The sequence below is a fragment of the Camarhynchus parvulus genome, chromosome Z, assembly GCF_901933205.1.
Source record: "Camarhynchus parvulus chromosome Z, STF_HiC, whole genome shotgun sequence".
Taxonomy (NCBI): Eukaryota; Metazoa; Chordata; class Aves; order Passeriformes; family Thraupidae; genus Camarhynchus; species Camarhynchus parvulus.
The window spans coordinates 1,085,519-1,102,720 of NC_044601.1; the positions used below are offsets into that span (position 1 = coordinate 1,085,519).

The 17,202-nt window shown below is 40.2% G+C and overlaps 1 protein-coding gene across 1 annotated transcript; it reads right to left on the reverse strand.

The window, feature by feature from the left end:
• Window positions 1–3,517: 3,517 nt before the first annotated feature.
• Window positions 3,518–16,776, reverse strand: SLC25A46 (solute carrier family 25 member 46). The gene is made up of 8 exons (XM_030969079.1): window positions 16,398–16,776; window positions 14,570–14,612; window positions 13,244–13,301; window positions 12,678–12,755; window positions 11,871–11,971; window positions 9,196–9,252; window positions 8,682–8,739; window positions 3,518–5,619 (listed from the first exon to the last, which is right to left on the reverse strand). The coding sequence occupies exons 1-8, from the start codon at window positions 16,648–16,650 to the stop codon at window positions 5,041–5,043; spliced, it is 1,227 nt and encodes a 408-aa protein (XP_030824939.1). The 5' UTR covers window positions 16,651–16,776; the 3' UTR covers window positions 3,518–5,040.
• Window positions 16,777–17,202: the final 426 nt, after the last annotated feature.

Below are 17,202 nucleotides of genomic sequence, written 5' to 3' on the forward strand. Positions count from 1 at the left end.
GGAGACAGAGGCAAGGACAGCATTAAACACCTCTGCTTTGTCTCTGTCCCTGTTCAGGAGGTGACCACCCTTAGCTTGTGATGGGAAATGTTACCTCAGCACTGCCTTTTACCACTAATGATTTAAGGAAACTCTTTTCATTGTCACCCATAGCTCTGGCCAGAGTCAGCTCTAGCCAAGTTTTGGCTACATGAATTTTCTCCCTCACAGCAGCACCTGACCCTGCTTCCACTGACCATACATGTTATTTTTCTTGCTTTAGCTCCAAAAGACCCCTGCTCAGCCAAGCCAGCCTTCTGCCTCACTTACTTGACTTCCAACATTCTGGAATTTCCTGTGCATTTAGGAGGTGGTGCTCAAAAAAGTGACCAGCACTGATGAACTCCAGCACCTCCTAAAATGTTTTCCCTGAGACCTCACTACTAGTTCCTGAAGTCTGCTCTCCATGGTTGAGGTTCTTTTCCTCCTGTCTAGAGATTTTAAACTCAATCACTTAGTGGTCACAAAAATCCCCCTCTGGAAATGAGCAACAAATCAAGGAGGGCATTTTTCCTACTCAGCTCTTTTACTATCTGTGACGCCTTGGTACCTTGAAGCTGTGATGCAGGAGCTTGAGGAATATTTGGGATACCTGAAGGACAACGCAGTCATCTGTCACAACCAGCATGGCTTCATGAGGGGTAAGTCCTGTTTGTCAAGCGTGATTTCCTTTTATTACAAGGTAACCCACCTGGCTGATCAATGAAAACCAGCTGATGTGATTTTTTTGGACTTCAGTGAAGCTTTTCATACTGTCACTCACAGGATCCTTCTGGACAAAATGGGTAAACACATAATGTGATGAGTGAGCAACTGGCTCACCAGTCAGGCACAAAGGGTTACTGTGACTGGGGTGACATCAAACTGGTGACCTGTCACTTGCAGGGTTCTGCAGGGCTCCATCCTCAGCCCTATGCTCTTTAACATCTTCATAAACAACCTGCACGCAGGACTGGAAGGGAGACTCAGCAAATCTGCAGATGACACAAGACAGGGAAGAGCTGTTGACTGCCTCAAAGGCAGGGAGGCCCTGCAGAGACCTCGATGAATCAAAGGGCTGGGCAATCACCAACTGTGTGCAGTTCAACAAGGAAACATGCTGGACTCTGCCCCTGGGATGGGGCAGCCCTGGATGGATGGAAAGATTGGGGAATGAGAGGCTGGAGAGCAGCATCACAGAGAGGGACCTGGAGGTCCTGGTCCATGGCAAGCTGAACATGAGCCAGCAGTGCCCTGGCAGCCAGGAGGGACATCCCTGTCCTGGGGGCATCAGGCCCAGCATCACCAGCTGGGCAAGGAAGGGGATTGTCCCACTCTGCTCTGGGCTGGGGTGGCCTCACCTTGAGTCCTGGGGGCAGTTTTAGGTGCCACAATATAAGATATAAAGATATTAAAGTGTCCAAAGGAAGGCCATAAAGGTGATGAAGGATCTGAAGGAAAACCCTTATGAGGAGCATCTGTGGTCACTTGGTCTGTTCAGCCTGGAGAAGAGACTGAGGAGAGACCCCATTGGAGACTTCAACTTCTTTGTGACGGGACAAGGGGGGCAGACACTTAACCTTGTGTCTGGTTACCAGTGACAGAAAACAAGGGAATGGCCTGAAGTTGTGCTGGGGAGTTTCAGGTTGAGTATTAGGAAAAAGTTCTTGCCTCCAAAGTGTTTGGGCACTGGAATAGGCTCCCCAGGGAAATGGTCTTAGCACCTAGGTTCAAGATGGGTTTGGACAATGCTCTCAGGCACTTAGTGGGATACTTGGGGTGCCATGAACTGAACTTTGATGATCCTTGTGGGTCCCTTTCAATTCAGGATATTCTATGATTCTGCTGTGTTTGTAGCTGCAGGCATATATCCAGCTGAATGACCATGCGAGATGAATACCTTCCATATACTTTTAAACCTGCTGCTAAACTCAGAGGAGCTAAGAAAAACATGTAATTTTGAGTCTTACAAATTCTGCATAGATCTGTAAAACTGGACATTTCATATTATTGCAGTGCCCAGAGGAGATCTGCTACAAGGAACGAACACAGCTGGAACAATCCCGGAGAATTCAGTATTGGCACCAACTCTGGATCTAAAAGCTCCACTGTAACACAACTAAAAGCCAAGTGCCATCTGTGTGCTGTCCATGAAAGGACATAGGCAGATATTTGCCTGCTTCCAGGAGGCCTCATAGTTCAAAGTTTTCTGCCTGGGCTGCTGTCAGTTATGGCACATGAAGGCTTTCCTTGTAAGAGACATGGATAAGAAGCCATGTAATGCTTCACGGGGGGAAAACTTAAAAATCTGGCTTTCTTCAGGACCACTAACCTCCTTGAAATCAGCTCTCTTAAGATGTTAAAAAATATAGTAAGAAAAACAAGGTACAAAAGATTGCTTGCATCAGGCACAAGAATTAAAGTAAGAATTCTTCATAAGAATTCTTATTCTTATGCGTAAGAACTCTTCATATTTCACCACAACCTACCTTCTACATCTACAGACAATTCAGTATTTGTAGATTTCAGTGGTATCTCTTGCTGAAACCACCTACTGGTCATTTGTGTGAGCTAAAAATTGAGTACTTCAGATTTAAAATCCAAATGAAAACCAAAAACACCTATGATTTAAAAGGTTAAAATTATGTTTTTCAGCCCATACTCATTTACATTTTTGCATGGGCAAAACCTTAGCAACTCTGGACAAAATGTATTAAGTATTTTGGAAGATAAAAAAAGTATACATGAAAAACCTAAACATGTTCATTCTAACTACTGGAAAGAGGACCAAAGAAGTATAGCCCTAAGCAAAAGGTTTTTTCCACCTCAGAACAGCTGCTCTACACTGACAGAATTCTTTCTCACCCTGCTTACATACAGATCTGAGAACCTAGACTACAACTGTAAAACTGTCAGCAATGAAAGCAAGTCTTTGACGCAATAAAATATTGTAGTAGTCTCTAGTATCACTCTTGAGAACTCATCTTCCCTCTTGAAGGATATATAAAGGCAGGTCCTCCATTTCACAAGGGAAAAAACCCTAGAATTTTATTCATAGAAAAACAGGACTGGCCAATTTTACAGATACATCTGCAAGTGCTGGACTGCAAGATGCACTTAGGTATTGCTTCAAGGTGATTGTGATAAAATTGTTGGCTACAGCTGAATTTAACACATTTGAAAAGGCCAGTTTCATATATTAAAAACTTGAGTGGACAAGGGCATGTCCAAGTCAATGCTGTCCTTGCTTAGAGCAGGAATTTGAACTGCATGACCTGCTGAGGTCTTTTCCAGTCCAGATGATTCTCTGGCATGGCCATCTTAATACTCATAGATATTTTTCAAGAAACCAACCCAGGAACTGAGTATTTTATCTAAGCTCTTGCATGGAGTTTAATTCATCATGTTCTTGCACTTACAAAGTTGAGGAACTTGACAATGCCACCCTGGAATCTATACAGTGAAACGACACACAAAACAGGATTCCTTTACATGCCTCTTTGGTGAATTATTTTATAATACTTACAGTGAATTCTCATTTTATTTAGAACACTATACACTAGAATTGCAATCAACAGTATTTCAAAAGAATCCAGTTTCCAAGTTCACCATACTTTCCATTTCAACATTCAGGCATTTAAAATACATGAAAGTTATAGATTAATAATAAAGTAGACCTGATATGAAGTCAGAACTTACAAAGAGCAACATCTTTGCATTATTTCACCATGACTACTTTCCGTAAGTGGTAACTACACAATGATTAATGATTAAAATGCAGATCAGTTTACAGCATTCACAAAAACAGACTTGCCACATGAATGTGAAAAAAGCAGCAGCCTCTCATAATTTAAAAGTGACTTTCCACATGCTTGTTCTATTTGCAAAAACCATGTCCCAACCCCCATATTTACTGATGAAACCAAGGATTAGGATGTTTAGAATTATTAAAAATCATTTTCAGGCTGAGTCTGAAGGAGGAGAGGGCAAAAATTATTTATTTCAATAGTTCCCTTGCACATAAACAGACTTAGCTCTGCTCCACAAAATATTTAAACTAGCAGAGATTTTAAATTACAGACATCAGCGCTAAATAGTTAAGGAGACAATTTTATACACACCCCTCCAATCTAACAAAACAAAAACTCTAGGAACAGCCAATTGTTTTCTTAGGCTTTCTGTACACTTTGAACACCACTACAACTACTACTACACAGATCTGTATGACTATTACACTCTCATATGGAGCATTAGAGTAAAACTAAACCCTGAAGTTGTCAGTGGAAAGTCAACTAAAAATGGCACTTACACATGCACACATCAGTTTGTTTTGCTTTATTCACACACTTAGTTATTGTTAGCCTTGCAAACAAACTGCAAGACAGTCAAATTTGCATTCTGTGCAGCTTTGCCCCACACCCATTTTTTGTTGTTTTTATACAAAGCAAGAGATTCCCATTTGTCATCTTCTGCCACACTGCAGCAAAATAAGTCTTCTATATACCTGTAAATGATAACATTTAAGTCTATTAAAGTCACTTTTACAGTTTATATTTTACTCACAGCTCCATTAACAGTGAATTTGGAAACATTTTTAAAAGGTCATCAGTCCCCTAATTGCAAGTTCTCATAACTTAAGAAAATAAATTCCTTTCAACTGCTTAACAGTCCATATTAAATATCAGATGTGATGCTTACAAAGCAGATACTAACAATTCATATCCATTCCTTATGTCAGTGAACTGGTAAGAGGAAAAGTAAATCCTCAATGCAATCACATTTGAAATCTGATCCCCTTTGTATGACTGCATATGACATATTCAATTTGTGTCTGTAATTTTTAAACAGTCCTTTTTTAATTACACTTCGGAAACTATATCCCCATTTTTAAAACAACTTGTTCTACAGTGAAAGGAGAATCCACAGAGTGGATTCCCCAAAGTTCATTTTCTAAGCCATTTAAACAATACCTAGGCTAGCAAGTCAATCATGTCCAATGTGCTGGATCCAGACCTGGACAGATTAAGAAACATTTTGAAGCAGTGTTGAGTAAATAATTTTGGTAAGCTGTAAAACTGCCACATGCAAGGTATACTGTATTATAACAGCTCCAAATCCTTTATAAAAACCTTGCACTCCTTCTTCCCGTTTTATAGTATTTATGCAGTCTTTCATTCCCTCATACTGAGTATTGATTGGAAGCACTTCATAGCCAAGGTCTGTATTGTCAATTATTGTGCGTGTCCCTTGAATATGAAGGCGGTGCAAAACTGTTTCCAGTGGGTAAAGCATGACATCAGCACAGAGGCTAGCAGCAAAGCTAGCAATAAGTTCTGGAAAATACGCATCCAGCATGCTCTGCACAGAAGTGGAGCTCTCAGTCGCAAGGTTGTGGGAATTATCCCTTTTCAAAACAAACAAGACAAGCTTCTGGACGACGGAACTGATGACGTAGTGAAGAACTCCGTGTAGAGCAGTGGGAAAAGTCAGGACCATCAGAGGAAGGAGACGCTTGCTATGGGGTACTCCCAAGCCTACAACTCTCCCAATTCCTTCTTTCACGCAGTCCAGGATGCCAGGGTTGTCTCGAATGATTTCACTCTAAGAGAACAAACAAGGAGTTACAACTTGTGCTGTACCATCCTGACATCCACTCTGACATGTTATCAGCGCTTAACTTTTAAAAAGAGTTAAACACTTGCATGCTATTATGTCTACACAGCTGTACAAATAAAAGCTGCTTGTTATAACACTCTTCACAGCATTCAATTAAGCTTCTTTTTAAAGAATGAATCCATCTTGAAGAGGTGAGGGTTTTTTAATGTATATTCCAGTTATCTGTGTTTCTACCAAAGAAATGCAACCTTCAGCCTACTGCTGAAAGTATCAGAATGCAAAGCAGTCATGAACTTGTAATGTCTACATCTGGAGCAAAATGCCAGGAAGGACTTATTTAATTAAAAATTGCTTTACTTTAAAGACTTTGACTATAATCTTTGAACTTGAATCTATATAGTAAAGATTTCTATAACTAGTGTTGAAAGCTAATTTTTGACATGAATTTAATAGTTTGTTTTGTATGTTTTCATGGCATTATATGCATTTAAAGTAGTATTCTTTACCCATGATGTCTCTTAATGAAGAGATAATTAGTCTATTCATGTGCTAAAAATAAAAATCCTGTAATAATTATTTACTCTGTTACAATCCACCTGCGAGGGTAGCATTAAGTTAAAAACATTATTTCCCCTACTAATAGTGTTTTATCATGTGGTTTACATCCAAAATTCAAGATTTTGGTGTTCTCCTAAATGTCCAAGTCTCTGAGTCCATGTGGTCTATGTCCTGACCTCAAACCAGAATAAACCACCAGAATATTCCTCAGTATTTGAGGAAATATTAAACAGCCTGCAGAGCCTTGATGGTCTTTTCTGTGCGGGCAAGAAACTGGTTTAAATGCCTGAGAACATGATGTTGCTGCAGATTTTAATTACAAGTTAAGCAGCACAACCCCTACTGACTCCTTTTCTGACCCACATCACTACAGTCACTGCACTTCAAAACCATTCCTGCTTTGGCCTAACACGCCACCATGAGGTTTGAGATGCTAATGACAAAAGAACAAATATGACAGCTACAAACTTCCACCCTTCGCAGCTATTTTGGTGAAATGTACACCTGGGTAAGTGTCAGACAGATACTGTTGAACAGCGTGGTCTACCAGAATTAAGACAGTCAAAGTCAATATAAACCTGCTAGTAGGAAATCCAACAATCTTCAACTTTTCTGGTTTGTCATTGGTCATTGTATTCTTGCAGTACAGGAATGTAATGCAAACCTGGCAAGCCAAGCTGCTTCCACAATATAAATATCTTCACAAATGCTATCATTACTTCTGCTGTGTTTCTAATAAGCTTATGATGATGTTTCCAGGAACTCAAGAACACATTTTGTACATAATATATACATAATATATATATAATATATACGTAATATAAATGCATATACACAGGCAGACATACGCTTGTTCACTAAAATACTTGCACACAGCTGAAGCTACCAATCTTAAAATCCTCAGATCTCAGCGGAATTTTCATAACCAATCCATTACAGATATCATCTACCCAAAAGGCCAAGAGAGATGCTTTTTGGTTTTTTATTGTTTTCCTATTAAGTTGCTCTCTAGCAAAGAAACTTTATACTTACTTTGCAAACAGAAGACAGGCTCTAAATCATGTTCTCTTTTATTGCTTAAAAATTTACCTGTGCCCAACAACACAGGTAACGCAAAATCCCTTCAGACAAAAATATGAGCAGCAATATATGACATTACATTCTGTGGCCTGCTATGAACTCCAGAAATATTAACACTGTTCCACCACTGTTTCTAGTTCCAAAATTATGGCATGCTCAGGGTAGAGCCATTCCCCAGCAATTAAGAATTTGAGTTCCAGCCAGGTTCCCATTATCACACCAGCTAAGTCTCCCAAATATTCCCCAAACCAGAGATCCCAGGAGGAAAGAAGGTTTTTAAAATACAGAGTATCTTCAGAGGACGTAAGTTTGCTGTCAGGAGTCTGTCTATAACTCTCCCTGCACAGATGCTTAACCTCACCTGTCCTGTTAATCCATAATGCAGCCAGTTCAGACAGAACAGCTCTCCTACTACCTTCTGGCTCATTTCGGCTTGGATCGTCTGCCCACAGCAGAGTCCTGCCCCTGTCCATGCCTCTAAAGGCATGCTGAAACTAAGAAACTGCACAAGTCAGCCTTCTCCCCAGAAAAACCACCATTCTGGACACATAGACCAGCAAACTAGTCTTGACAGTACACACAACCTGCCTATGCTATGAATGAAAATCATTATTCTGATGACTCAGTGACACAAGAGTGACTATCCTGCACGCTCTATATGAGAGATCAATCTACAGAGAGAGTTCCATTAGCTGCACAGAGACTCTGTCACGTCATCTAAGAGCAAGTCATTATGCAGAGAGGGCTGGGAGAATTATCCTGGACATTTCTGCACAGCTAATTCTTGCCTTTCTCCAGAAAGAGATGCAACACCTCACTGACAGGCAGTATGCAACACAGTGCTGTGGGCTACTCTGCACTGTTACAGAACAAGCTAAGACGTATTCTAAGTGACAGGTCCAGATTTTAATTTTTGTGGCTAAGGAAGAACTAGATGAGGATTAAAATTAAAAAGCTGATTGAATGGAAACAGTCCTGTAAGGGTAGAGTTGAGCATTTCATTAGAAGTCCCCACTGAACTACTGGAAAAAACTTTACAGTTGTTGTAGGGGAGAGATGTCACTGTAAAAACATGTCTAGGAAAGCAAAGGTTAAAAATCTTACATTGAGAAAAACTTCTTTATGTTTTATCTGCTGGAACACATAAATATAGCATGTCTCTATTTCATATACAATATATTCCAACTATCTACATTAAATGTCCTTTCTAATTCTAGATTTAGAATTAAGATAGTACACTGATATACCCTACACAGGTAACACCCATTTCAGCTACGTCACACAGCCTCAAGCAAAACAAATGCAACTATTGCAACACAAACTTGAATTCAAAGATTCATCTCTCCAGATAATCTAATCTATAAAGAGTAACAGTGTATTTTAAAATGTTACAGATATATTTAAATTACCTGTACAGTTTCAATCAGGCTTGCAGAATAAAAAGGCATTGCTATCACATGTGTTAACCTGTAGAAATGAACAATATAAGAATTAACATAATGACAATACTAGAATCTCAGCCAAACAGGCACCTGTAAATTGATAAAGCTATCTACCAAATTATCCCTGAGAGAAAATTAACCAAGTATAACCCAGTTACTAAAATGTACGTCACCTAGTTGAGGTAAGTCAACTAGTTGAGGTTCAGTCAAAAGTTTAGTAAAATTCTATTTCCATGTGACCAGACTGATTAAGGTCTAAAATAGTATAATCTTTAAATTTAGTTGAGTTCTATAGACACAGGGATGTAGTATGAGAAAACCTGTGCAAGTGGTGTATGTAATAAAGATTGTCCAAAAAATCAGCAATTGAAAAGTACTATTAGCATCTTGTCAAGAAAATGTAGCAGCAGACTAAACTTATGTCCATTCGGTAGTTTTCTTATGTTTAGATAGTAAGATATAAGACACATGCTATACTCACCCTTTGAGTAAAAGGTGTCCACCTATCTGCTTGAGATTCCATTTATGTGAAAGCTCTCTAAAAAGAGAAGTATTTACCACAATATGAATAATCATCCACACGTAATTCTAAGCAATTCTTCTATGAGTGTCAACAACCTGTTGTCAGTTTTCATATTGGTGTTCTACTATTCAGGTTGAAATATTTCCCATATTGGAAGGACACAGTGAAACATTTAGTAAATCATGCTTAACTTCAAGTAGTTTTTCAGGCCTGTCAGATATTCTATCAAAAAAGGTTTCAGTTATTAATTACTAAAATGTTTGCAGCTCTCACAGCAACTGACTTTAATCACTTCTGCATTTATGTAGCAACCTTATGTACAAGTGCTTAAAGCAATTTTCAGGGAACAATGGAGAACTTTAAAATCTTCCTACTCTATCAAGAAATCATTTTTATTTTATTTTGGTAGTGCTCTTCTGTTCTTTAGGCTATGTCTACCCTGTCATTATTTCTTTCAAGAAAATCTAAATTATATTCAGGTACAGTTAGATAAGAGCAAATCAAGTACAAGAGGTCAGGCTAGAAGTTGCACAGTAATTCCATATAGACATAATTGAAGTTTTTTGTCCTATGACCAGTCCTTAGCATATTCTGATAAAAAGGAAGAAAAACCATGCATTTAACACAAAGGTGACATCAACAATATTTCCTTGAAGTAGTATTTCTAGTTACACATTTCAAAATACAAACAGCAGATGTTTACAGTCCACTTGACAGAAAATGTAAACCCACGTAGCCCAAGATACCATTCAAATACCACATATACTGACAATGCATATGGTCAATACTCTAGCTATGAGGTATAGGTACTTGTCTGTAATGCTGGGCACACTAGACTTTGCACTTTTAATAACAAGCTATAATGTTTTCAGCTTCAAGTCTTGTCTAGGAATCACAATCAGACACTGCTTGTAGTTATCCCTAATCCAAGAAAGGCAAGATTTTACTTTTTCTGAAGAATTATGTGTTGTTACTAGCTATCACATTTTAAATACATAAGTCAATCACTAAACAGGAACATAAGATCATTTTTAGCTTTATATACTTCAGACACTTGGATCGCATCCACTTACCCATAATACTCAAATGATGTGGAAAATTAAACCAGCCAAACTAATGTGTGAAAGCCTAATCTGTCAATCCACAAGGCATAACTGTGCAAGAAGAATTGCGTAATAAGTTTGCCTAGTACAAAATGTTCACACCTATTTCTGGGCTCCTCTCCTAAAACAGGAGTACTCTTTCATGTAACTATAACATAGAATTAGAATTGACATTTCACTTCTCTGTGCTCTTTGGACCCTGATAACGCAGTTAAATAACGTTTTAAATTAGATTTGCTGGCACTGCTGCTACAAGCAATAACCTTCTCCTCCCTGTGACCACCCAAACGTGCAAGCCACCATTAAGCAAGAGAGAGCATTCAGTAGAAAATTGTGGGGTGGTGCACGTCTGAGAAAACCATTTTAGCCAGATCACTTTCACAGTCCAGGTAATTTCCTGACTGGTCACACATTGTATTTCCACAAAGATGGGAGTAGCACAGAGGAAGGAATGAGCTGGTTCCAGCAGAAAGGTCTGATTCTTTTGGCAGCAGCAGCACCAGCTTACTTTCCAAACTGCTGAACTGGCCCACAAGTAGAAAAACATTGCTTAATTTTTGAGAATTCAGAACTATGAAGATATAAACACTATATCACATCTCATGAACTTAAGCATACCCTAGAGCTGTATTTAAAACACACTTGGCGGAAAGCACATGCCAGGAAATTTCAATTACCTATGAAACAGAGTTGACCAAAACCCTTAAATACACACTCTATACAATTTAAATATGAAATACTTTTGCTAATGCTTTTGAACTTGCCAATGTCTACTTTTATTAGTATGGATACATGCATCGTAACAGTATTTGATTCATCCTAACCAATTTCTTCTTTTTAAACCCAGGGTAGTTTCCATGTCCCTGAATATTTTTAGTAAAAAATTACTAAACTTCTGCAGCAGAGGGTTGACACAGTGACGTAGAATGATGAATATCTCTTTAAATACAGTCAGTAATTTTTAGTGGTAACGTCTTTGTTATGAGAATACTGAACAAGGTACATATAGCTGTTGGTCAAGGAAGGCAAAAGACAAAGCTGCTGTGACATGGAGACCCATTTACCATGTCTTCTCATTCACTAATGCAGGCCATTCTATTCTCCCTCCTACCAAGGACAGTGCAAATATTCAGCAAAATGTCAGTGCTAGCGCCTGTATTTAGATTAGTAAGACCAGGAATTTTTCCCTTAGGTATGGTATTTGCTATTACCACACAATAAAAACCTAAATGAAAGAAGAAAATTATGATTTCTTTTATTACAGAGTTGAATACCAAAGACCAACTTGCCACAGCATTTCTAAGTCAGACAAGTAAGCAGACACAAACAAATAAAGTTCCTAGAAAGAGTTCCTCACTATTTATGGATTATAAGGTCGTCTTTTCCAAGACAACCACATTGTGTTTGGAAACACCTATTTATTGTCTGGTTGTCTCATGAAGTAGTACTTTTCAAACAGCCTTACTAACATTTTGAAAATTAGTCAACAACTTACTGATTTGTTAGAAGTGGTAAAAAAACATGCAATACCTTGGCAAAGGTGTAAATTCACTGATGATGCCTTCTGTTCCCAGGGTTATGCCCTGAACAATAAAAGTGCTGCCCATTCCTTTCCAGAGAGCTCTTGGACCCTGTGCGTCAAAATATCCAACACAAAACTCAAAAATATTTTCAACTTATTATTAAAAAATTTCAGTAAATTCAGACCACACAGGGCTACAATTCTACTGTTCAACTTTATCATTAAACTCAGGTAACAACTCATTTTTTAATCTATGAAGAAGTTTTTGTTTTTCAATAATTTCAAAGACCTGTCAATGATTTTGGAGGCGTGTCTTCCACTGTTAATATTCTGTATTATAAACTTAACACCATTTTTTATAGACAAAATGAGCTTGAGATGTCAAAAGTACATTCATAAGATATTTAGAATTAAGAATTTCTTCCTGCCTTCTGACATGAGTTTAAGGATTGTCATTCCCCTGCAGAATTGGAAATGTACTCAGTACTACCTTTGGAAGGAGTCACTTCAACAATAATTTTATCCACATAATGATTAATGATCTTTTAGAAACCTAATGAAAAAAAATTCAGGGACTTTTTGTTTTCTAACATCCATAAATCTTTCCCCACTAAGCACTGTACTTCTGAAAAAAATAATGGTTTACTTTGTCTTCTTGACACATTTTTGTAACTATAAAACTAACGAACCCTCAGAACAGCCACACTTTCCTACACCATCTACATAAACACTCAGAGATTTCAATGCTCTATGTTCCTACACACATGCTGCAGGAACTCTCAGTGCTCACATACAGGCTACCACCAAATACTAACCTGTGTCTTATTGATGCAGTACATGATATTGACAATACTAAATGGTGTGAGATGATAATTCCGTGCATGATAGTTAACCTGTTAAAATATAAACAATGGCAGTCTTAGAAACACACTTGCAGATAATACAACTCTGAAGGATAAAGGTGTTTCAAATATAAGAATTTTATCTCTGTAAAAATCAGCTAAAAATATGAGCAAGTTCTCACAGAAATTTAGGGAAATAGGCAGCCCTTTTAAGTATTCATATGAAAGTTTAAACAATAAATCATACATAAATCAGAACCTATGAAACAAAGCATCCTGCTTGTAAATGGGGATCTGAAAGTTGCTCTGCAGACCCCAAAACACTTGCTGTAATTTTGCTTTCCATTGCCCAAAGAAAAATGAGCAAGATTTTTCAAAATGAAGCTAAACTGCAGAATAGAAAACATGTATTCTGCAAGCAGAAACTTGTTAATGTAGCAGAGGCCCCCTAAAAATTACAAAGCCTCCTATAATACATACTTTCATTCAGAGATATGACAGGACACAGGAGCTTTGACTAGGTAATATAAAACACATACCTGACACTGACGACGTAGAACAATGCAAGGATGTGCCAACACATTTTCTGTAAATAGGCTTCAAAGGAAAATTGTATTTAATGCACGAGAAGTCACTAAAAATTCCTTAGAAAAGGCTTGTTAATTGTCTGCAACAGCAGCAGATCAGTATTTGGAAAAGCAATATATTTTCTAGTGAACTAACAAGGCATGTTTTTGATGGCTACCCAACAGCCTCCCAAGGAACAAGTTACATGAAATCTGACATATACATTCACTATGAAAAAGCCCCATATATATATAGTATGCACATATTTTTATAAGCAAAAAACATACAAAATTTCTTAATCTCATCCTCCTCAAAGTATCATGGTACAAAACAAACCACAAGCACAATTCTGAGAGGATTAGTTCCAGTTTTATGCTAATTCTGCATACTGTATTAATAATCAAGACAGTTCTTAGGAGGGCCAGAGAAGGACTGGTAGTAGTAGCTGACTACCTGTACCAAAACCACTACTGACCCAAAACAATTCTCCTGCCTCTGCCAGAAGTCATATTTCAATCAAAACTTCACAGGAAAATTCTCACTTCCAAAGCAGAATTCCTGGTTTCAACCATTCAGAGAAAATATTAATTTCATCTCAAAGTGCCTGAGTGATCAGAGTACTTACCTGCAGATTGTTCAAACCTGGGACATGGATTAGAAAAGTAGAATATCCAGGATTTTTACAAACACAAGCTACAGAATCATGTCGAGTTGGTTTCTGAACTTCCGATAAACAAGTGGTACAGAAAAATACTGCAGTTTTTAAACTATTTAATTTGTAATGAGCTAATTTGTAGTTTGCTACTACCAAAAGAGGTAAGACTTTCCCTGGACATTAGCATCTTAAAATGCGGCACTTTCTCAAAAAACACTATCAATAATCAATCACTATAATAAAGAATAAAATGACCTTCAGACCACTTGGTTAGATGAACAGTATGGTCTGAGAATACTTTGGTAATACACTTGAAGACATTTTCACTTTCTTAGGAAATATTTGTATTGCCTAAAAATATTAATAAAAGTTGCAAATGTCAAAAAAGTTTTCTGGTGTTACTTTCAGATTACTTGGACAGGGTACACGCATCCTGGGCATTTAATATGAAAAACTGTTTCTTACATTCATGTAAGTAATTTTTGAGCAACAGTTGAAGAAAACAGAAATCTAAATGGGGGTAGTAAGTTTCTAAACACATTTCAATGGCTGTAGGAATAAAAACACAATATAGAAGCGTATGTAGGGTTTATAAGACAAATATGAGTTTTACTACTGCTTTGTCACTCAACACAACTCTTACCTTGCAAGGCCAATACCAAAGCCAGCAAATCTGTTCAACTGCTCTGAAAAAGAAGAAAAAAAAAAACCAAAACAAAACCAGATTATAGAGCAGTGATAATCACAAAATAGAGAAAATGCCATGCATGGGATCTGAAAAACTAGTTTTATCCTATACTTGCATTAGAAAATTACAAGCACTAAACCACAATATTTATGGTAGTTGAGCAACAGAGGATATAAAAAAATATTCCCCCAGGAATATTTGCACTTTGGACTGCATTTGAGTTTGTACATACTCTTATATATTAAAAAATATGCTTTTCTTACAGGGGAAAAAAAGAACAGAGAAAAATGAACAGTAAAACAGAGAGTATTTTAATACCTAAAAAAACCCCAACAAATCAACTACTGAAAGATCTAGCATGCATGAGTTTATAGTAATTCTGAAACATAAATTTAGATAACTGAGGTGAAAATAATGTTAAAACAGTAAGAAGGCAAAATTTTGGCTGAAGTTACACAAAAAGCCATGGATAAGGTAACAAACATCAACATAAAGCATATTTTCAAGCCAGTTGTTTATGTCCAGTCCTTCGCAAAAATCTAGTTATTGGAGAATTACAAAAGTAATTAATTCAACTCTCGGTTGCCTGCAACCAGACAAACAATTGCACATTGGGAATTACCAGAAGGGATTTTAAGATGAGCATCAGAACAGTAAAGGCATTTTAAAATTAATGCTCAGCCCTACAATCTTCAGAGTGCAAGCAGTCTGAAGGCACAGATAAAGTAACTTCAGTGGGGCTCCACACAAATGTGGTAGCCCTCCTAAAAATGGTAAGATACCATTTGCAGCTGCTGGATTCAGTGATTACAGCAACTCCGTATCAGTGCTCCAAAGTGCAGAACGAACACGCCTTCCACATGTAGATAGGGGGAAAAATGTACTCTCCAGCTATGCAAGGATACTTAAACAGTGCTTCCACCAGTGCACGCATGGATGGAGTCCAGCTAAAGGCTGTACTCTTGGTGAGACCTAAATAAAAACACTGCACTACAGCTCAGAAAAGAAAGACTTGCCTACTAATATAATTAGATTTCAGGTAAATTACTATTTCATATATCTTTTGATACTCTATAACCTGCTCCTTTTATTTAAAGAAAGCAACATACAGTACCCTAGATACAGCAAGTTTTCCTTAATTCACCTCAATTTCATGAAGATCTGAAATTACTTTATTTATGGAGGCTTACACTCTGTTTCCTAGCAACTACTGAAAAAGCCTCGTACACTGTTGATTCCTTAAATCCTACCAGTCCCACAGTTCCCTCGCAATCACACATGGACATGGGAGGTTTACGTCAGCAGTTCATGTTTTAAACCCGAGAGAAGCCACGCAGTCCGTACCACCACCACGATAACGCAGCACTCTAAGAGCCGAAAGCACTTCCTGCCCTTAAAGAGGGCGGAGTGTTTCTGCAGGAGATTGTTTACAGGGCAATGACGAGCAAGCTGACTGCACACTGCTTAACGAGAAGCTGCGGGCGCGCTCTGGCACTGTCAAACCATTTTTGCATGGAGTTGCACAGTGCTGGAGCGCAACAGGCAGCCACGGAGCAGTCCGCCTTCTTATAAAGGACTTTTCTCCCGGCGCTTCAGCACCGCCAGTAAAAAGGAGGGCCGGCGGCGCTCGGCCTGGCCGCGGCACAGCCCGGGGCCGCCGCCCGCCCGCCCTTGCCCGGCGGGTCACTGCTCGCGGGAGGCGGGAGCCGCGGGTCAGCGGGACCGGGGAGCGGCGAGAGGCGGCGGCCGCCCCCGGGCTAGCCCAGGCCGGGCCCTCCCTTACCGGCGCCGGGGCCGGCCACCCCGAGGTTGACCTCCTCGTTGGAGCCGGCGCCGCCCAGAGGGGTCCCGGCCCCATACGGCGGCGTCTTCTCGCCCCAGTGCAGGTTGCGGCTGCCGGGGATGTCGGGCGGGGTGGTCACCCAGGAGCCCAGCTCCGAGCCGCTGCTGAAGGGCCTGGAGCCGGGGCCCAGTTCGTCGCGGCCGATCCCGCGGTAGCCGAGGCCGTCGAAGCCGTCGGGACGCCGCGGGTGCATGGCGGGGGTGGCTGAGGGGGCCCGGCAGGGCCGAGGGGTGCGGGAGGGGAACGGGACGGGCCGCGCTCGGGCCGCACCGGCGGCAACGGACCCGGACCGGCCGCCCGCCCTGGCACTTCCGGCCGCGGTGAGGCCGCGCGCGTGACCGCCGAGGGGGCGGGGCCGCGACGCTGGGCCAATGGCGGCGCTCCGCTTGCCCGGCCCGGGGCGGGGCGTCCGGCGCGGGGAGCGGGCGGGCGACGGCTCCCCCTGGCGGTGCGGCGGGTGGAGCACCCGTGTGGCGGCTCCGCTGCCCCGGCCTCGTCTCGGCCGCCGCCCCCCGTGAGGGAGCCGTGAGAAAGAACGAGAGGTGGCCGGAGAAACATAAGGTGGCCATGCGGACCTGAGACTTTCCGGGGAAAAACATCCTTCTTATCGACCCTGGAGATGAGCACAACACAGACACGGCAGGCGCGGGGATGTGGCCATGAAGGAGGGCAGGGAGAGGATCACGGAGCACCCAGGATGCCCAAAGTCCCCTGACCCATTTCCGTAAATGGTCTGACAGAACCG